Source organism: Ceratotherium simum, chromosome 19 (genome assembly GCF_057802395.1).
Source record: "Ceratotherium simum simum isolate JZ-2026a chromosome 19, ASM5780239v1, whole genome shotgun sequence".
Taxonomy (NCBI): Eukaryota; Metazoa; Chordata; class Mammalia; order Perissodactyla; family Rhinocerotidae; genus Ceratotherium; species Ceratotherium simum.
The window spans coordinates 45,095,339-45,118,709 of NC_141918.1; the positions used below are offsets into that span (position 1 = coordinate 45,095,339).

At 40.0% G+C, this 23,371-nt stretch overlaps 1 protein-coding gene across 1 annotated transcript in view; it reads left to right on the forward strand.

Moving 5' to 3' along the window:
* The first annotated feature begins 20,198 nt into the window (after positions 1-20,198).
* RNF217 (ring finger protein 217) overlaps positions 20,199-23,371 on the forward strand; it is a 122,810-nt gene continuing 119,637 nt past the window's right edge. The window contains exon 1 of the mRNA XM_087444046.1: positions 20,199-21,162. Within this exon, the coding sequence (XP_087300172.1) occupies positions 20,287-21,162 (876 nt within the window). The 5' untranslated portion in view covers positions 20,199-20,286. The remainder of the gene's footprint in view (positions 21,163-23,371) is intronic.

Sequence of the window (23,371 nt, forward strand, 5' to 3'; positions counted from 1 at the left end):
ATAGCAAAAGGGAAGGCAGTAAAAAGTATGAAGATATCAAAAAAGGAAATGAATAAAGCGCAGAGAAATGGAGAATATCCAGATACAATTACATGTGGAAGCAATAAATCTAAGGCAATAGAAATACATTTGTGTAGATGTTCCTTCCGGAAAATCAGGTCAGACAACTTAGTCTATTAAGTCACAGTAATTTATTCAATATTTTGCTTGCTAAGGAAGTAAAGAAGGAATTTTTAATGCCAAATATATGGCTAAACACTTACCCTCTTCCAGAACACTTTGTAATCATGTTTGGATCCCACAACTTTAGTGAAACTTTTTTTTTTTCTTTTGCTGAGGAAGATTCACCATGAGCTAACATCTGTTGCCAATCCTCCTCTTTTTGCTTGAGGAAGATTTGCCCTGAGCTAACACCTGTGCCAATTTTCCTCTATTTTGTGTGTGGTTCACCGCTGTACCATGGCTGCCAACGATTTGTGTAGGTCCACGCCCAGGAACCAAACCCAGGCCGCTGAAGCAGAGTATGCTGAACTTTAACCACTAGGCCACAGGGCCAGCCCAAAACTATTTCTTCTAGTCAAATCCACTACTATTCATCACTCCTTAAAATTCTATCCTCCTTTATATATTACTTCCCCACTCCCACCCTTTCTCTTCCACATAGTGGGTATGCTCCTGTTTTTCTTTTTACCTCTCGTACTTTACGTCCACAGTGTTCCTGGCTAGGATTCTCTGCTCTTTTCCCTCTGAAATCAACTGTCCATGAAAGTTTTGCCCCAGGGCTTCATCTCTATGTTGATAACCCCAATCTAAATGCCCTGTTCCTTACTACATCTGTCCAGAGGGCATCTCCCTTGCATGGACCACCATCAAACAATCGACACACATTCACTACTGGAGAGGCAATAGCACAGAATTACAAAGAAGAAGAGCCCTAACCTCAAAGTACTTACAAATACCTAGAGATCACAATGGACAGACTGGCAGAGGAGCTAAGAATTAATTGAAGAGATTAGTGGGTGTTAAAACTTGAAAGATAGGGGGTTGTAGGCTGCAAATGATCCTAGGACTACAAAAGTCAGTCTAAATGTCAACAAGTGATGGGAGGAAGCAGACTGTCTTTTATCTTTAGTCATTCATTTAACAAATTTTTTGAGGTCTACTATGTGTCTGATACTCTTACAAGCACCGGGGCTGGTTTCATAGCATTGAAGAAAATACATGAGGTCCTAGTTCTTAGGTAATTTGCTTTCAAAAGGAAAAGTCAGCAAATAAATAAGTAAAATAAGTAAAAAAACAATCATTTCATCTGGCAGTAAGTGCTACGAAGAAAATGACTCTGGGTGATATGGTAGATAATGACTGAGGAGGTTACATTTGGGTAGAGACTTGAATGTGGAGAAGGAAACAGCCATGCATAAATGGGGGTTGGGGGAGCGCATTCTAAGCAGAGAAGTAGCAAGTGCAAAAGCCCTGAGGTAGGAATAAGCTCAGCTTATTGGGAGAATAGAAGGCCCATAGTTATGGAGCACAGTGTGGGAAGGAGAGGACATTGTGAGATGAAGTTGAGAAAGTAGACAAGAGCCAGATCATGTGGGTCTTTCAAAATAAGAGATTTGATTTTTATTCTGTTTATGTTACTAGGACTTCGTTCCACAACATAAACACGTTTAATGAATATGTCATTGGAAATTGGATAACTAGGAAAAGTACACATTCAGAAACACAATATCTGTCAATGCTTAACCAGTATTGTTTAAGGCTTGGGGGCAATGAATCTAGGTGTCATGAAGATGGTCACTAGAGAAATGTGTTCTTTGCAGACTAAGGATGCCTCTTCAGAGGCTTGATTAAACATATATCGAAGCCATCTTTAGATTGAAGCTTCAGCTTTCCCGGTACCTTGATACAAGGAATGGAGGTGTCCTAGAGAGAGACCACAGCAAATTAGTGCATTAAATAGGGACTTCTGGAATTTGGTCTTTGGATCAAATTATAAATTTAATATTTACTTTGTTTTCCTTTTTGGTAACTTCAGTCTGAATTTTCTTAGCTCTATTTCATCTTGTAAGAGGTTAGTTAATTTGAGTGAATTAACAAACAGTATTCACTTCTTCATCAACAAACATTTATTGAGTTTCTGACTATCCAGCTGATCCTATGCTATGAACTGGGGATATAAAATGTATAAGTAATGGCCCTACCTTCAAGGAGTTTATGGTATGATGGGGAAGAGAGATGAGCCGACAAATACCTGCAAGACAGCGCAACAACTGCCGTGTTAGAGGTAAGCAGTGGGCAGGGAAAGTGAACATGGATACAACCCAAGAACAACTGCAAATGAAACTGAAAAAGGAGAGGACTCTTTGTTTAGTTAAAGACACAATTATTCCAACTCATTAAATTTTTCCTTCCCTAAAACTGAGAACCTGGTGCTATTGATAGGTCACAAAATACAATGCAATACAATTGCAACTTTTATTAGAAAATATATATTTGGAGGAAAAAAATGTATCTAAAATCAGTAGCATCATAGTGAATGTTAGTTTTACTTAAAATATTTCACTGAAAATGCTCCATGGGGAAGGCCATACACTCTGTGATTGCTCAGGCATAGGAGACATGTTGTAGACTTACACCATCTGCGTAGTAGACCATCTATTGTCTTCCGGTTCAAGGCTAATTGTAAGGTGGTTTAGTAACAGCTGGAAAATTCCTTTTCAACGTGATCAAAGGAGCTGCAGAGATGCAATTATTACAACATTTATCTTTTAAAAAATAGAATATAGTCCATGCTTTTATGTCTAAATTCCTATAGACAGCCAGATAGAGAAAGAAGACATTTGTCACTGGACGATGCCTTTCAGGGGCTCCGAGCTTTCTCTTCATACGAGAACCTGTCTGGTCACATTTCTCCCAGAGCCCATCTTCTCAAGTTTTTGCTCTGGATTAAATCTGAACTTCTATACAAAGCAATTAGGCCTAGTGTCCTAGTTCATTCAGGCTGCTATAAGAGAGTACCGTAGACTGGGTGGCTTATAAACAACAGAAATTTATTTCTTACATTTCTGGAGACTTAGAAGTCCAAGACTGAGCCACCAGCAGATTTGGTGTCTGGTGAGCACCTGTTTCCTGGTTTATAGACTTCTCACTGTAACCTCACATTGTGGAAGGGACAAGGCAGCTCTCTGGAGTCTCTTCTATAAGGGTACTAATCTCATTCACGAGGGCTCCCAAAAGCCCTACCTCCAAACACCATCACATTGGGGGAATAGATTTCAGCATAAGAATTTTGGGGAGACACAAACATTCAGTTTATAGCACCTTGTTTGTACTTTCTTCTCCTTTTCATAAGTAATTCATTTAGGTTTAACTGTCAATTACTAAGGAGGTTGTTGGTAATTTTAGAATAAGATCATTAGAATTAACCTTAAGATTCTATAGAGTAATATGGAATTGAATTTTCCTCCAAGTTCTTATGTAGATGCATGAGGTATAAAGAGACTTTCCAAAATGCCTTTAAGTAAATTCAAGGATTTTAAATAAGATGAACTTTTGGTCGTTCCCATAATATAATTCCTTAACATTTACTATACTTGTTTTATCACATATTTATTCATCTATTCACCTTTCCATCTATCAATCGCTCTTATGTTTTTGATACAATTTTAAGTAAATTACTGACATCTGTACCTTTCCCTCAAGTATTTGAGCTTGCATATTTACAGTTCGATATTTGTTTACTGTTATTTTTTTATTTCTGAGCTTTGACAAATGTATATATTGGTGTAATCCAACCCTGCACCAAGACATTAAGATCCCCTCAGAAAATTTCCTCATGGTCCTTCACTAGCAATCCCTTCCTCCATCCCCAAAAGCAACTATTGTTCTGATTTCTTTCTTTCTATGTATTAGATTTGCCTTTTGTAGAACTTCATATATATGGCATAATACAGTAGGTACTCTTTTGTGTAAGGTGTCTCTCAGCATAATTTTTAAAATTTTATCTACATTAATGTGTGTCAATAGTTCATTCTTTTTTTAAATTTTTATTATTTATATCATATAAATATACTATAGATTTTTAAATACATTTCCTTATACTTCCAGTTCTTGCCTATTATGAATAAAACTCTTATGATCAATCTTGTACTAGTCTTTTTGTAGACATATGTTTTTGTTTCTCTTGGGTAAATACCTAGATTGGAATTACTGGGTCATAGGACAGGTATATGTTTAGTTTTATAGTAAATTGTTACGTATAGCTTTTTATGAAGTAGTTATACTCTTTCACATTATCAGCAAGTATGTATGAGAATTCCACTTGCTCAACTTCCTCACCAACATTTGGTACTCTTAGTCTGTTGAATTCTAGCCATTCTGATGGTTATATAGAGGTGTCTCCTTGAGGTTTTTAATCTATCTTTCTCTGACAACTAATGATGTACACACTTTTTCTTGAGCTTATTTGTCATTCATATATCTTCTTTTTTGAAATTTTCTCTTTGTCCATTTTTATTGGATTGTTTGACTTTTTTATTATCAAGTCATAGAAGTTACTTACAGAACTTGGATACCAGTCTTTTACTAATACATATATGTTTTTAAAACATTCTCCTAGACTTCAATTTGATGGTTCATATGTGTCTTTTTGATGAGAAGTATTTAAATTTGATAAATTGATAATTTACAATTCATTTTTCAAAGTTACTATTTTCCCTAATCTGTCTAAGAAGTCTTTGCCTATGCTCAAGTCACAAAAATATTCTCCTATGATTTCCTTAAAAGCCCAATGATTAAGGGTTTTACAGTTAGGGCTAAGAGCCATCTCTAATTAATTATCATGTATAGTATGAGAGTAAGTGTCAAGGTTCATTTTTTTCCAAATGTATATCCAGTTATTCCAGCACCATTTATTGAAAATAACTTTTTTCTTTGCTATATTGCATTGGAACTTTTGTAAAAAACAAATGACTACATAAAGCATGGGTTTATTTCCGAGGTATTCATTCTCTTCCAGTAGTCTATTGGTTGATCCTTATGCCAATACCACACTGTCTTGATTTGTGAAGAGTCAGGAAGTTATGTGAGTCATGAAGTCAGGTAATACGTGTCCTCCAACTTTGTTTCTTTTTTCCAAGATTGCTTTGGATATTTAGGTCCTTTGAATTTCCACATAAATTTTTGAATGAATTTGTTAATTTTTACCAAAACAAAAAGCCTTTGGGTAAATGATTGGAATTGTATTAAATCTATAGACCTACTGAGGAGAATTAACTTCTTAATAATACTGAGGCTTTCAATCCACGAACATGGTATATCTCTTCATATATTAGCTTTTCTTTAATTTCTCTCAGCAATATTTTGTAATTTTCAATGTGGAGGTCTTTGACATCTTTTGTTAAATTTACTGCCAAGTATTTTATTTTTTTGACTCTATTTAAAATGATTTTTCAATTTTGTTTTCTAATTGTTTGCAGCTAATACATAAAAATATAATAGATTTTTATATAGTAAGTTTGTATACTAGGACATGTTACATATGCTTATTACTTCTAAAGCTTTTTTTATAGATTTTGTAGGATTTTCTTTGTAAACAATGTTGAATAAAGGCAGATGAACAACTTCTTTTCCTCTAATATCCTTTTCTTATCGAACTAGCTAGGACTTTCTATATAATGATAAATAGAAATGGTGGAGGTGGACACTCTTGCCCTGTAAGATACAACATTTTAAAACTAAAAATGAAAGAGACAGTAAACTCAGAATAAAAGATACTTCCCAGAAATCAATGTTATAATTTTTGCTTTAAACACTCATATGCAGTTTAAAGAAATTAAAAAGAAAAAAAATTTTATACTTAAATTATATAATGCTTCACACTTCTGATGCTCTTAATTTCTTCATTAGTATAGGGATTTCTTTCTTGTAACCTTTCTCTTCAGCCTGAAGAACTTTCTTTAGCATTACCTATAGTATAGGTAGGTTTGAGCCAGCCCTGATGGCCCAATGGTTAAAGTTCGGCATGTTCCACTTCGGCAGCCCACGTTGGGTTCCCAGGCGTGGAACCACACCACTCGTCTGTCAACAGCTATGCTGCGGCGGTGGCTCACATAAAAGAACCAGAAGAATTTACAGCTATACACAACTATGTACTGGGGCTTTGGGGAGGAAAAAAAAAGGAGAGAGTATAGGTAGGTTTGCTGGTAATGAATTCTCTTATTTCTCTTATCTGAAATGTCTTTATTTCTTCTTTATTCTTGAAGGATATTTTCACTGGCTATACAATTCTGGATTGACAGTTTTGTTTTGTTGTTGTTCATGTTATTTTACACTTTAGTGTTAGGTTGTTAACACTTTAAAGATGTTGTTCCAGTATCTTCTAGCATCCATAGTTTCAGATAAGTCAGTGATCATTTGAAGCAGTGTTCTCCTGTATGTAAGATGTCCTTTGTCTCTGGTTGCTTTAAATTTTTTCTCTTCTATTTGGTTTTCAGCAATTTGATTATGATGAGCAGAGGTTCTTATTTATCCTGCTTGAAGTTGGCTGAAATATTTGATTAATAAGTTAGGAAAATTTTTTGACATTATTTCCTTAAACATTTTTTATCCCCAAACCTCTCTCCTCTCCTTCTAAGACTTCACTTACTTGCAAATTAGATATTTTGCTATTCCCTACAGGTAGCTGGGGCTCTTGCTATTTTTTAAAAATTTTTTCTTCTTTTTCAGATTAAATAATTTTTATTCATCTATCTTCAAGTTTTATTGACTCTTTCCTCTGTAATCTCTGTTCTGTTTTATGCTCATACAGTATATTTTAAAATTTCAGATACTATATTTTTCATCTAGAATTTTCATTTGATTCTGTTTTATAGTTTCTTTTGCTGAGATTTTAAAATTCATTATAAGAAGATTTTCCTTTACCTCATTGAGCATAATTATAATATCTGCTTTAAAGTCCTTGTCTGCTAATTCCAACATCTGGATTATCTTGTATTTGGTCTCTGTTGATTGTTTTGTCTTCTGAAAATGGGTCATTTTTCCTTGTTGTTCATGTCAAGTAATTTTGGATTGCATCCAGGATACTGGGAATGATACTTTGGAGAAATTCTCAATTCTTTATATTTCTCCAAATTGTTGATATTTAGAGATATTTAGATTTGGATATTTATTAATTGTTTGTTGATTTTTTTTTTAGCAAGCAATTAACTTGGCTGGATTCAAACTATAAATGCTGTCTCTTTGTAGTAGCTTCCATTTCAGTTTAATTAATTTATCCTTAGCTGGGCTTCTTACAGTCTGCCCCATGCATGAGTGTTTCAGGGTCAGTCAGAGATTTTGGCAGAATTAGTACATAGAATTTGTGGTTTATCCCTTTGGCTTTCTCTTTAGGGGATTCCCCTCTCACTTTCTGGTAGCTGACATTGCCCTAAACTGTCCTCTGGTCATTCAAACCTCTGAATTTTCTAACAGGTTTCCTGCCAACCTGTGTAGCACAGACCATAGGTCTGTCCTCAGGTTAAAGCTATAGAAACAGAAGACTAACAGTGAACCAGTTCCTTCTTTCAATGTCAACCCTCCTCCAGAATCTGCCTGCTTTTCCTCACTGCCCAGAGTTTTCAGGTAGTTGTTTTTGGGCTCTGTGCTATTGTTTTTGCTTTTGTGTATATATACACAAAAGCATATATATATATATATATATATATATATATATATATATATATATATATATAGCTGTTATATATGGGAGGGTCAGTCCACTAGGAAATTACATGGCTATAGAAGCAGAACTTGGCTGTCAGTTTTTGAAATTTTAAAAACATATAGAACTGTTACGTCTCTAGGAGAAAAAGTTCAATTACGGTGTCTACCATGTCAAGGGAAGTAGGCATGAATTTTGAAAAGTTGTATTGCTGTTGAACTCGATCCCAGTTTACTTTTATACCCTTCAGGAGAGTCAAAGTCATGACAGAACTCCCCTGCAACATTTTATTTTATTAACTGTTGGTATATCTTGGACTTGGAAGGATTAATTATCGGCAGTTTAGCTTGTGGTGGCATTTCGGACTTAAAACCCTTAGAGATGGAATAGATTCAAGTGATCCAGGTAAACCATTTAATTTGCAGCTGAGAAATTGAAGACCAAACGATTATGTTAATTTAAAGATTAGCAGAGATGGGAATTAAACAGTTTCCTGATGTTGCGTGTCCAATAAGAGCTATTTGGATCATGTCCTTGGGATTTTACTTCTGTAGTATATCACTACATATTACTAATTCTATCCACAGTATCTTTCTGTGGGACATCTTTAGGACCATATTATTTCATGAGCTGCTAAGAATCACAGAGTGGTCCTGAGCAGTTGATATGCATAGCACAATATTGGTATAAATAAAGAATTAAGTTAGATAATGTTTACAAAAGCATATCCTCAAGTTCTTGGTACAAAGTTAGTGTCCAGTAAGTACTCATTCTTCATCTTCTTCCTACTTCTCATCTTTCTTATTTTTAATTGTTCATATTCTCAAGACACATTTGAATTCAGGGATAGCAAAGGAAAGTAGCACTCCTATTCTTTTTTGGAATCTTTTATTTTATTCCTGTTCTAAAATAGTACAATTCTCTCACACTCCCATCCTTTCTTCTCCTCTTGTCTTGTTTACCTCTGCTATTCCATTGCCTTCTGCCTACTACTGCTTCAAAGAGACAAAAAAGTAAGCAAGATGAGGTCAGAAGGGGCTCAGGCTGTGGTTAATGAGAAGGGAGTAGGTGTTCTCACTCCTTTCTCAGAAAAGAAACTGGGAGAGGGAGAGAGAGAGATAGAGAGAGAGACAGTGAGCATACTAGTTTCTTGGCATTGTTAAAACTAGATTTAAAGTCAAAAGGCTTCTAGCCCTTCACCTATATGTAGCTTTGCCTCTGTTTAAGCATCTTTTAATAAATATTATAATACTAAGCCAGAGATAGGGAAACTTTGTCTGTAAAGTGGCAGACTAAATATTTCTGACTTTGTGGGCAACATTCTGTTTCATATTCTCTCTCTCTCTTTTTTAACAGCTCCTTAAAAATGTGAAAACCGTTCTTAGCTTGAGGGCTACACACAAACAGGTCGTGGGCTATAGTTTGCTGACTTCTGTATATTAGACATTCCTATTGTATAACGTCGAAGAATGAGATGAGATGATGCATGTGAAAACACACTGTAAATCATGCTATAGATATGTGTGATATTATTATTAATGATAATAATTACCCTTGTGATTTGGAGGGCAGCACAAATGCGTGAGGGAACTGAACATGGGTAAGGTAAGTTTTGATGGAGGGAATGATGAAGGAAAATTCTGAGTCTTCCCAGATTAATATAGTGGGTGACACTATCTTCCAAGTACCAGCATAAGATCCCAGCACTTATACCATGAGTGAGGCAAGGTAGAGGAAACACCAACACACACATTGTTTACTTCATAATATTCTTCCAAAGCTAACCTTAGCAAAAATAACCTAGATGCTTTGGAATTAGAGAAAAATGGCATAAAACCAATAATCATGATCCTCCCTAGCCAGGAAGGTGCCATCATTTGACATTTTAAAATAATTTTATTTTAACATAATTTTTCAATAAACAATTGAATTTCTCTATAAGTTCCTATTGTTAATCTTTGTTTAACAGTCTTTCAAATGAGTATTGTAAATAAAAAAATGAATGATCATACACTCTGAGTCTTCATTGCTGCATTTTAATGAATATAAAAAGTAAGAATTATATCTAGAATTTAAAATCCTTTATTAATCATAATATTTTCTGGGGGAAACAAAGAAGGTAGTTTTACCAAAAGTCAAGCCTTGTTGGATTCAAGTTACTGACAGCTGTTTACCACTGGTAACATTAGAAATTATCCTAACTTTATTACTTAATTTTCTCTATGATTTTAAATGGATTATTCTTAAAATAATAACATAAATACTCTCTAGAGCATAAGATCTGAGAGGTTTTGCAGATCCATGACTGACTATGACAACTGGAGGTCAGTAGACTGTGTTCCCATGTGCCTGCAGAATTTCATCCACAGACACCATTTTGAGAAATGCTGGCACCATGCTGGGCAGTTTCTTAGGTGTGGGAAAGCCTGTGCCATAGACCATTGTTGTATTGTAATTTCACAATGTCTCTTAGTCATGCCTAAAATTAGAAGCAAGTAATTAAATAACAGATATCATGCATCACAGAACAAGCTGGATAATCATGTTAAACACATTGACCAATTCTCTAACTTAACTATCTGATGTAAAGAGGGAAGCACTGAGTCAACTGATGAAGCATAGACATAATAAGACTGTTACTTGAAGTTAAGGGAAAGAAAAAGAAGCCCCGGAACTCTCAGCCACAACTCACAAACAGAAGAGTATCAATAGAATCTGTTAATAGAATACAAATCAGAAGCACAATCTTAAAAATGTATTTATGACTCACAACCTACTCACATTTCTCATAGGAATTACTGATTTCTATGACTAACATTAGGACTTTAAAAATGACATTGGAAATGAAAGAAACTTTTTTTTAATGTAAAGTGCAAAAATAATTAAACTGGGTTAGCAAATCTTCTTGTTGTAGAAAGGCATAAAAATTACTTGCATGAAGTCAGGTTTACATAAGAGGAAAAAAACCCCTTGGAGCCATACATAATGCCTTTTCTGTCTCCCTTTTCATCACATTACACCTATCACCACATCCCACAGATTCTATCTTTAATGGTGACAACCATTTGATAAATGTTTATTGAGTACCTACTAAGTGCCAGGTACTCAACACCACTGGGGACAGAATAGCAGACAAAACAAAAAAAGTCCCTGTTCTCATGGAGCTTAAAATTTAAGAAGGGGGAATCAATTAACAAATAAATAAATATATACTGTATCACTTGGTGAGTACTATGAGGAAAAATAATATAAAGGATTAGAGATGACTGGGGATGAGGTATTGGGGGATGGCAGTATTTTACTGAGGTTAGTTAAGGAGGGCCTCTGTCATAAAGGAACATTTTGAACAGAGACCAGAATAAAGTGAGAGGGGGCCATGCATATGACAGAAGCAAGAACACTCCAGGCAGAGGGAACATGGATCAAGACCCTGGGGTAGGAGCATGATTGGGACATTTGAGGAAGAGCAAAGGGCGTGTGAGTCTGTGTAGGGAGTGAGGGCAGGGGGTGGGAAAAGGGGGAACCATATGGAAGGCTTTAAGGAAGACTTTGGATTTTACTTTGGGATACAGGAAGCCATTGGTGCCCCTTCACACTTTAGACCCCATCATGTTTCAACATAACAATAGGCTACTATATCACATCTTGCCTCCTGTGTCTCTTTCCTCTAATGCATATTGTACTTTGCCACAATATCTACTTTTCTTAAGACCAGAACTGATCATTACTCTTCTATTAAATATATCTCAGTATCTAAAACAAAACAAACACCTGGTCAAATCATAGTCAAGGCAATGAAATCTAGATCCTCAGAATCTCTGAAGAAAACAGATGATACAAACAAACTGGGTAACATGGGAGAGCTTAGTAAAGGGACCAATTACAAAGGTGTGGACAGGGTTTAGTGCTTGCGTAAGAGATAGTGCAGTACCCTGGGAGTAGCGACTGTGAGGAGCCTTACCTCTTGTTACGGTTGACTTGTGGACCCCAAACAGATGGGTGAAGTCCTAACCCTCAGTACTTCAGAATGTTATCTTGTTTGAAAATAGGGTCAGTGCAGATGTGATTAGTTAATATAACTAAGGTCATACTGGAGTAGGGTGGGCCCTTAAAGGACATTATGACTGCTGTCCTTATAAGAAGAGGAGAAGAAACAGAGAGAGACACACACACAGGGAGAAGATGGCCATGTGACAACAGTGGCAAAGATTGGAATGATGCTTCTACAAGCCAAGGAATGCCCAGGATTGCTAGTAAACATAAAAAACTGGAAAAGGCAAAGAAGGATTCTCCCCTACAGATTTCAGAGGGAGCGTGGCCCTGCTGACACCTTGATTTCAGACTTCTAGCCTCCAGAACAATGAGACAATAAATTTTTGTTGTTTTAAGCCACCCAGTTTGCAGTATTTTATTACAGCAATGCTAGGAAACTAGTACGCCTCCCTTTGGCCTGAAGGGAGGAACTCTCAGAACCCAGAGATGATAGCGTCTATGGCCTTCGATAGAGGGGCACAGACAGCACGCAGGGACCTGGCAGGTTGAGAGCCAAAAAAATAAACACGTCAACCTTCTGATGATCTGCCAGCACCTTCCCTTGGTTGAACTGCATTGGAAGGCAGAGGGCAATTGAGGCATTGACGTGTACCCCATGGGTCAGCCTCCAGGGGCACAGAGGACAGACAAAAGCAGAAAGAGGATCTAAAGGGACAAATAGAACTATCAAGAACAAAGTTCCTAAACAATTTTGTGTCAACTTATCTTTCCTGCCTCATCTCCTATCCTTTCTCCACATGTCGCATATGATCAGACACCCAGGACCACTAGCTGCCACTCATGGCACCGTATATGTTCTGCCATCATGTGTTTGTTCATATAGTCCCTGTACTGAAATGTCTACTATCCTTACCACCTTCTCCATCTGTAAAAATCTAACTCATCTTCCAGGCCCTTCATGAAACTTTCTACAAGCCTCCTAGGCAGAGATCCTCCCTGCATTACAACTCCCATAGTCCTGAGTTTGTAGTTCTACAATAGCATCCATCAAAATCTGTCTGATATTATAGCTGGGCATCTGTCTTCTCAATTTAATTGCAAGATTCCTTGGGGCATGGATTGAGCTATATTCACCATTTATAAGCCTATACATTCTAGAACAATGTGCACAAAGTAGGGACTAATATCTATTGGTTAAATTGAAAATAGTAACTTCAGTACTGAAATGAACCTTAGAGCCATCCAGTTCAGTCTTCCCACTTACAGAAGTAAAAACTGAGGCCCAGAAATAGAAAATTAATGGCAAAATAGGACGAGGATACAGATATTAATTTGCCCAGTCTGGTGCTTTTCCCATTATATAATTATGGAATAAAGCATCATTCTCATAAAGCTCATAACAACTCCAAAGTGTTATAAAGATAAGAAAAAACAAAATGTAAATGAGTTAGGAATATGTGAATGAAAAACTTTTTTTGAGAAATTTTAAAAAAGTATTTGAGAAAATATTTTGAGCTTTATTGATTCCACAATATTTGAGAAACAGCTTGTGGGATTTAACATCCCCCAAAGGCAGCTGGGTTCTCCCATTCTGACTTGGTAGCAAGTGTGTTAAGAGATAAATAGATAAAATTATTTGCTATAATTTAAAAATAAATGTAACTGAATGGCTTAAACTGTCAGCTTAGAAAATTTCAGAATCATTTAATCCTTTGCTAGATTTTGTCAAGCAAGATGCCAAAACCAATTTCAAGCACACCATAAATCAAAAGGGCCAGTTACTAATCTATATTATCTGAGGAAATCAACTCTCTTGTGCAACAAGAATGAGGTAATGCATTTTCTCTTATTCTCTTTTTATATTAAACTTGTCTTATTCTTGCGTTAGTGGATATCATATCTTCTTAATGACATCTTTCTACTTGGGAAAACAAGGAAAATGAAAACCTATAAAAGTTAATGAACTTCCATTTTTGCAGTGGTATAGTTCAGGAAGTTCCCAAGACCACCCTCAGGTTCAATAATTCTCTAGAAGGACTTTCATAACTCAGCAAAAATGTCTGCTCACAGTTATGATTTATTACAGTGAAAGGACACAGATTAAAATCAGCAACAAGCAGCAGTACATGGGGCAGGGTCCAGGAGAGACTGGGCATGGAGCCACCAGCTGTCCTCTCCCAGGGGACTTGTGGGGACAGCCCTCATTTCTCCCAGTAACAAAGTGTGACAATATGCATGGAATATTGCCAATAAGCTCACCAAGCCTTGGTGTCCAGGGTTTTTATTGGAAGTCAGTGATGTAGACATGGCTGGCCACCTACGTGGCTGACCTTAGCGCCCAGCCCCTTGAGGTCAAGCTGATACCACGTGACCAAAGGCCCCTACCACAAATAACATTGTTAGCATAGACTATGTCGCACAGCCTAAGGAGCCCAGGTAAACGTAGACTCATTCCCTTCCCGAAGTCAGGGCCTAAAGGTTACCTCCCAGGAGCTGGGGGCAAGGACCAACCTTTCTTAGGCAAAGTTAACCCTTTACTACACAAGTGTCTCTTATAAATTTCTAAAAGATTAGGGTCTCTACCCTGTTGTTTCTGCTTTATACCTGAGATATCCAACCTGAGGTTCCAAACTTTCTTGGTTTACGGTACCCTTGCGTCTCAGTTATTTTTCATGGTGCCCTTTAGCCCAAAATAAATTCTTAATAGTAATTAGGTCCAAACAACTTAATAGTAATAGTTTGCGTGTTGTCCAACAGGTGATGCTGTGATTCCCCAGAGAATTTTAAACACCCTACAGTGTCCCTGTGCCTCAGGGCACCTTGGCACACAATTGGAGAACCATAGTTCAATATAATGCTTAAGTCACTACAGAAGACCATTCTTTTGTTTTTTTTGTCTTTAAAAATGTTTTGTTGAGAACTAAATATGTTCTAAACAAATATGATAAAATAAAAAATTATATAATTACATATAAAAATAAATATAAATAAACTAAATAAGCAGAATGCTAGGAACTGGGCTTCCATATATAGGTAAGATATGCTCTGGTCAGTTTAAAGTTTTTCACAGATGTTATAAAGTTAATAATAGAGGAAAACTTGGGGAAGGGATTATCTTTTCCATTGAACAAATTAGTACACTGAATTTTCCAGATCTTGACACAAGATCTAACAGATATTCAGGAAATGTTTGTTGAATCGAATTGTAACACAAATAGGAGGACTTGCTTACCTAAACTGTCATGAGTGTGCATACAAATAGCATCTGTTAACTCTAGTCTATTTCTCTGTTCATTAGAATGAAATTGTTTTACTTTTTAAAAAAAAAAACAACTTTTTTTCTCTCTTGTCCAATATAAAAGCAACACAACATTTTAGAAATTTTAAGAAGTAGAGAATCATAACCACGTCACCCTTATACATACAATAACTCATTACTTTTGTCTTTATTTTATGATATACATGCCTACACAGCTGTAATCATATTATACATTACAATTGTCCTGCTTGTTTCACTTGACATGGTTTTGTAAGCACTTCATTGTTCTAAATAAATCTTCTTTAAATTACCTTTTACTTCTTCTCTAATTCCGAAGAGATTTACTTTTCCTTTTGCTAAGAATATCTCTACTCTTCAGAACTAAAAGTGTTGTTTCGCACAAGTGCATCTGTAGCTGTTACTTTGATGTTCCTTTGATCCTTTAGTTTGCACAAAACGATTTCCTTCACTGTGATTACCGAGCAAGGATGGTGCAGAGGGCTGTGCAAGAAGAGATTGATCTTGCTCTTGCTTACTGAACCAATGAGGCATTCCAGTCTCCGGGCCAGGGAGGAGCCAGGCTGTAAATTTTTCTGACTCCTGCTATAAACAAAGCCTGTCACAGGGAGGCTATGACTCGACATCCCTTTCAGAAAGGGAAGCTGAGGGACAGAGAGAACGTGCCTCTCTCCATGTCACTCTGTGTCTTGGGAAGAGAAGACTGGGGATTTCTAGAAGCAGAGCCAGGGCTGACATCTTTCTGGTAAACCCAAACCACAAGAGTAGAAACTTTGAGTTGCTTTAAACTGCAAGGTCTTGGTGGCTCCATCAGGGAGGAGGGAACTGGCTCTCTCAGGTCAGGAAGGGTCGATTTTGCACTGTTTGTGGACCTCCTCTTGCCTTAATTCAAAGAGCTTCCACAGTGTGGATTGAGAGAGGGAATTTCCTTGGCACAGTATTCATTTGGGAATGAGTTTGGGGCACTCAAATAAATGCACCTGTATTTTGGAAATGAGGGATTGGTGTCATGATTTAGAAGTATTAACCATGACCGAGTTTATTGCTGAACATTTTTAGAGCACTATTGTCACCGAAAGAGGTAAAGAGGAAATTCAAAACAAGATGAGGAAGGGAGGCTGTCAGAACCACAACCTCGGGAATAGGGAACCATAACATGTAGTGGTAATCGTGAATATCCAAAGGGGAATTGACAGTTCATATTTGATTTTGCCCTTTTTACTTAAAACAATGTGCTCATCAATTAAAAAGTGAGATGTTATTCGCAGTATTTTTAATTTTAAAAAATCTCCTTAGAATGATTAGGGAAGTAGACTCTCTCGTCCCCTCACTATTGATAGGATTATAAATCGGTGCTAAGTTTCCATGATAATGTGTGCCCAAAGCCTCAAAAGGACATCTACCCTTTTCTGCAGGAATTTAATTTTTAGGACTTTATGCTATGGTATATTAGGAATGTACACAAAGGTTATATGTTATATAATATAGTTATATGTTATATATTATATATAGTATATATTATACTATATATAAATTATAGTAACATAAGTGTTATATATTTTCTTAAAATCATAAATGATCTAATTTTTTAAAATAAAATGGAATTGGTTAAATAAATTATGATGTATCTATATAGTAAAATTCTATGTGGTCACAAATCATGACAATGTACAGCTGTTTTGATCATGTGAAAAATGTTCAGGATATATGACTAAGTAAAAAAAAAACAGAAAAAAGAGCATATACCATTTAGTATATTTTTTACACACAGATGCAAACACTAGAATGAAATATATCTGCATGTTAAAGTAGTTTAAGTGGTTATTTTGGGTAGTGGGTAACAAAGTTCTTCCCTTCATTGCTTCCCTCCCTCCCTCTCTCCCTTCCTTCCTCCCTCCCTTCCTCCAACCCTTGCTCCCTCTCTCTGCCCCTTCTTCCCTCCCTCATTCCTCCCTTCCTTTCTTCCTTTTTTTCCCCTCATCCTCCTCCTTATTCTTAGTTTCCTGTTTTCCAGGCATTTGGGCTTTTGTTTTATAATTCAAAGGAATGCACTGTTTTGTTTTATTTTATTTTTAACTTTACCTTATAAAAGTCTGTTATTTGGATTTTCCTTAAGGAATTCAGGTGGAAAAAGAAAGTGAAACAATTGTGCTCCTTTCTCTTCTACTTGATGCCCTGTGTCCTTAATGATTTCAAGTTCTCTTCTTCCATGGGCGAAGAGGAGAGAAAATAGGAAGGTAACAACCACCATTCCACTGTGTCTTTCAGAAGCAGACCTAGAAAACCATTCCACCCTGCTCAGTCCTCTTCAGGAAGTGAACTTTTAAAAAAATTAAATGATTTCTATTTCTTTTTACTTGTTTTGATAGTTGAAGGACTGGTAGAAAAACAAGTCAGGTATTTGCTGTATAATTATTTCATGCTATTTAAACGTTACGTATTTCTTCACCATAGCAGTTAAGAAGAAATTAGTTTTACCTTTAATGTGTAAAATTAAAATGATTCACAGCTTTTCTGATAACTCATAACATTTTTTCTAACAAGTTAACAAATCTGGGCTCTTTCATTTTTGAATTAATGTCTAAATAAAAATTTCCCAGGTAACCAAAAACAAGTCATGTTTAAAGCTGGGATAGGAAAGGTGGTAATAGAAAAAAATAACGTTTACTAACGACCAAAAGCAGTTGACTATGTCAGTTCTCAAACACTGTCTCCTGATACTGAACTCTTGGTTTTAGGGAAGGTGCACAGCTCATGGCAGATTAGGAAACACTGAGTTTAAACTGGTAGTGGCAGATAGTGCTTATGTTGTGCTAACAACTGTTTACAGCTTAAGGGGAACAGATGCTCTGAGTTTTGAGAATATTAAGCTTGCGGTAGATAAGTGAAATTTTTGCTAGGGTAACTATATATTTAACCAATCTTTTTAAAAAAAATGTACCCTATGAGCACAATCATCATAGATGCTCCCTGAATTTCATTTCAGGGGAAATTGATAGTAGTATCAACATTTTAACTCTGCATTTTAACTCATGTCCATGCTGTTGGTGTTCCATGGGTCCCAGATTGAACACCAGGGGTGCCAGGCCCTGGATTCAGGCAAGTCTGTGTCTGTCTGGAGGGCAGACGTTATGGCATGTCATGGTTTTATTTTCACAAAGGCCAACGAACCCTATAGGGAGGAAGTCACGGCAAGGAGAAGGGTGCAGAGCTGTGGGCAGCTTTTAGGAATTCCAGCAGGGACTTCTAGTTGGTTCAGTGTCAAGGAAAGCCACTGCCAGTGAACTGGAACCTGAGGGATAAGGGACAAAATGGTGGGCACTGCAGGAACAAGTTCTGAGAACACCTATGACAACTGAGTGTTGGACGAGGGAGCCCCCAGACTACGGGAGGACCTTGAGGGGTTTGGCTCCTAAAGACACTGTGGAGACATACTTGTTTGTATCCAGTATCCTTACTCTGGTCTTACTCTCAGCCTGTCGTCACCTAGAAAACACAGATGACTTTTATATCCCCTTTGAAAGAACTGAGGAATTGTTTTCAGATGGCATACACACATGTGGGCTTCTCATCCCTGCCTCTAAAACAATAAACAGTAGAGGTACCATTTGGAGAAAACAGCAGTTACCGGAAAATCATTCAGCCAAGATGAAAAAAATCCCTGAATAGCATTTAATCTTCCAAATAAGAATTCTTCATTCTTGGGTCAGACTGATAAATGAGGTGGCATTTAGACTGACTGATCAGACTCATCCCTTCGGGGTGCAACTGAGCACCAGATGCACATGATGGAGATGCTCTTTGGTGTTACCCTCTTTCTTAGTACCACATAGCTAGTCCCTTTTCTAGCCCTGGTATCTGATTTGGAAACTATTTTAGAACAACCCAATAACAACTTCAAGATAAAAAAAATTCTACACACTTCACAGGTCCTTCCTATTACATGAATGTGTAAATTGAATTCCCTCTCAACATGAAAAAAACAAGGGTTGGCTTCCCAAAAATGTTTTCATTGGCTTTAGGGAACTAAAACACACCAGTCTGGGTGACTAATACTTCCTGTAAAATACAGATCAACACATAATTAAGTTCTGGCTCAAATATAATTGTTGTCTTGGAAACAGTTTGGGGGATAAATATGGTTATGCTAATGAAACTCCTCATGAATTCCACCAATGATCCAGTTTATTAATTAGACCAGACCACCTTACCACCTTGTGCTACCCAATTTGGAACATTTAAAGAGTTAAAAAAAGTGCCTAAGAGAACACTAAAGAGGAAGAAAAACGGATAAATCTTAAATTAGTTATCAGATCCCATTAGGATTCCAGTTGGAGGAGTAGGTTAAAGTGTTTTTGGCTTATTTGTGGGTTTCAAAGACCCTTCCTAACCCATTACGCAGAAAACAGAGTTGTATATGCAGCATTTTGAACTAATAATCCCTATCACTCCTTCTCTGAACTCCCTCTTTGGAGGATTTAAAATTGGATGAAGTCAAGAGAAACTAAAATCCTAAATCGCCAGTTTTCCAGTTCCAGCTTTCAGTATACAGTAGTTTTGTAGGAAGTTCTACTTAATGCGTAGCCCCAAGGGCAGCCTGCCTGCTCTGAAGGGTTTTGTTGAGGCCAAGTGCGAACTCCGGGCGCGAGAGCGCATCTCGGCTCACAGATCACACCCACTCGGGGGGTGCGTGTGGGTGAGAGCGCGGGGGCCTGCGCGCGTGTGTACGTGTGGGGAGGTGTGCGCCCGAGGAGGGGGCGAGGGAGGCCTCGAGGTGCCGCGCCAGGAGAGGGAGGGCGCCCGCTCCGGCCTCTCCCCAGGGGCCGCGGCGGCTGCTCGCGCTCCGGCTGCACCTCCCGGGGCGCGCGCGGCGGCGCCACAGGCCCCCGACCCTGTGACCACCGCCCTCCGGCCCGCCCCGGGGCCCGGCGATGGCGCGGGACTGACGGCCGCCTGTCCCCGGACCCCTCTGCCCCGCCCGGGCCTCGCGGGGGCCCCGGCGCCGCCCCGACCTGCATGTGGGGCGGGCGCACCCGCGCCCGGAGCGAGCGGCCCTCGGCGGCCCCGAGGCGGTGCCCGGCCGCGCCGGAGGACGAGGAGGAGGAGCAGCGGCCCGCGCCGGGCTCCCCGCGCGCCGCCGCCCCGGAGCACGGGCTCCCCGGAGGGAGCGCGGGGCGTCCCAGCCCCGGAGGAGGGACCCGGAAGCAGAAGCGGAGCCGCGAGTCGAGCCGAGCCGCTGCCCCCGCTGCCCGCCGGCGCCGGGTGGGGGTCCCGGCGGCTGGATGGGCGGCGGCGGCGCGGGCCGCGGGCGGCGATGGGCGAGGAGCAGAGCACGGTGAGCGGCGGCGGCGCGCCCCCGGAGGCGCGGCCCCCCGCTGGCGGCGCCACGGGCCACCCCGAGCCCCCGAGGCCGCGGGGGGACGGCACCGGGGCGCCCGGGCCGCGCGCCGCCTCCGCCGAGCCGAGCGACCGGGGCTGCGGAAGCGACTCGGGCTGCGTGGACACGGGCGCCCCGGAGCCCGCGAGGACCCTGGGGGCCCCGGGCTGGAGGAAGAGCCAAGCGCCCGGGCAGCCCGCGGGACTGGCACTCACCGGGCCCCTCGATCCTCAGACTTTGCAACAGCAGCTGGAAGAGGAGGAGGGGGAAGCTGGGGACCGAAACGAGGGAGGGGATGAACAGCAGGAGGCGCCCCCCGGCGCGGAGCCGGAGCCCAGGACCCGCGTGGGGGCCCCGGACCGACTGGTCCTGGACGTGCTGGGTCAGCGGCGCCCGCTCCCCGCCAAGAGACAAGTCTTCTGCTCCGTGTTCTGCGTGGAGAACGACCTGCCCGAGGTCCCCACCGCCGAGCAGCTCTCCCCGCCCGGGTTACCATCTCGGGCTTCGCCGGTGACCAACCCTCCCAGCACCCCCTCCTCCTTCCCCAGCCCCCGGCTGTCCCTCCCAGCGGACCCCCTGTCCCCCGACGGCGGCAGCATCGAGCTGGAGTTCTACCTGGCGCCCGAGCCCTTCTCCGTGCCCAGCCTGTTGGGAGCTCCACCCTACTCTGGCCTGGGGGGAGTAGGGGATCCCTATGCGCCCCTCATGGTGCTGATGTGCCGGGTGTGCCTGGAGGACAAGCCCATCAAGCCCTTGCCCTGCTGCAAGAAGGCCGTGTGCGAGGAATGCCTCAAAGTCTACCTGAGCTCCCAGGTAACTTCACCCCGCTGTCCCCTCCTCGGTTCCCCGTGCAGGGTTCCAAATCCCAGGCGAGGAAGTCCGGCTAGCCAGCTGCCTGCTCACAGGAAGAGGCGATGAGACACCCTTATCCAGGAACTCTATCAGTTTCTCACTTGGTTGTTGTCGTTATGATATTATTTAAGTGTGTTTGGTCCTCACGGGTAACTTGATGGGCATTGAACTCTGCGTGAGCTTCAAGCTTTGGTTGGCAACTGTGGAAGGAGCAGGGTACAATGCATTGCCCTCTGATTATTTCTTTTACTAGATTGCAGGCAAGAGTGCCTGATAGGCCTGGTATCCCAGAAACTAACAAATAGTGGGCATAAAATGAGTATAGGTGTTGAATTGGTGAAGAGAAGGGCTGGGATTCATATATCGGGGCCATGGTACCTCAATTTTTTTATTTTTCTCCATTTATATATTCCAGAAAAGTGCGATTTATTTATTTATTTACTCCCTGGCCCTTGCCCACTTTCCAGTTTTCCTTTTCCACCATGAGGCTGAAGTACTTTTCCTCACTGAAGTTTTATGCCAGCACAGTACTTTATTTCTCTAAGAGGGAACAAAACAGAAAGAGCAGAACAAAGCACAGCAAGGCTAAGAGGTTTCTCACAAGCAGCTGGGGAAACTTTCTTCCTCAGCGGCTTCTTTGCAAGCTTGTTTTTTCTTGGAAAGCTTAAGAGTGCACCAGACCAGCTCTCCCTCGCTGATGGTAAATGCGTTCCTCCAGCAGTTTTCAATCTGTTATGTTTCTGCCAGTGTTTTGCACAATCTAGAATGCCCTTTGATCCCAAGTCTGATTGTCCTAGGCCTATTCATCTTTCAAAACCTGGGCTGTTCAGGTGCCAACCTTTCTGTGAAGCCTTACCTCACCCTCCAGGCCACTGTTTATATCCTTTCCAAATACTTCTGTGTGCCTGACGTGCATTGAAGTTGTTTTTTATGTGTCTGTCTTGCCAGACTGTATGGACAATGTCTTATAGTCCCTGTATCTGGTAATTTCATGTCGAGTCCTTTTCCGGTAATAGTAGAATAGTTTTAATAACATTGGCTGAAGCAAACTGAGCAGGATTCCACACCGTGCGGTTCCTCTGTGTTTTGTGGCTAACCCATGCTTGTGTTGAGCCTGAAAGTATGTACTGTGCCCAAATGGAAATGCAAAGGGAAACTTAGACAGAATGGAATGTTACACAAACAGTGACTTGGCCAAGATGGTTGAGATTATCCAAACTGCCTATAAGAGACTATGACGTTTCTTTCATGCTTTATCCACAAACAGATACTTAAAACAGGAGGCGTGTCTGCTGCTCATTGTGGTAGTTTCTATGACATCACTGTCAAACAGATATTGGTGCCATCCATGTGCAGAGCCCTGTGGTGGGATTCAGACATTCCCAAGATGTGGGCCCTGCTCCAAGGACGTCTCTGTGAAAGCAGATGTGCACACGAGAACAATATGAGGTAGCATGTAGTTCGATGTAAACAGAGTCACAATCTCAGGTAGAGCTTAATGTTAAACACTGGATACAAATACAGTGGGTTTATAAGTTCAAAGGAGGTAGTCACTGTGGGTTGGGATAATCATTGCAGTTTGATTTCCTTGAGGTGGGCCCTTTCCCTAAAGCAGATTTTTTTTTCCCCTCTGTAAGTTAGTTGTAGGAAATCAATGTTTTGATCTCCAGTGGAGAAGAGAAGGAATGGGGAGTGGGCGGGGCAAAGTGAGGAAGTGGCATGGCCACACATAACCACTACGAACCCCTCTGAGGTGACACAGTATCTGAAGGTGGTCTGCAGTGTTTTTGATTGTATGTATGTTTCTGACCTTCTTCCAAAGTATTTGACAGAACTTTTAATATAGAGAAATATTCTTTATTTAAAATAATAACAACAAAAAGATGAGTCATGTAGGCCAGGCATGCTTCCACCACAGCGCTTTTGTATTTATTGATCCTCGTGCCTTGAATATCTCCCTTGATGCCATCCCTTTGCTTGCTTACTCCTCCCGCTTCTCGCTTTCAGGTCTGTATGCAGATGTCACCCATAGGGCCTTCACTGACCATTCTGTTGCAAGTTGAGCCTCACCCCACACTCCCGATCTCCTTTCATGCTTTTTATTTTCTCCATAGTGCTAGCTTACTCTGTCTTATACTTAAGTAATTTCCATGAAAACAGGAGTTTGCAC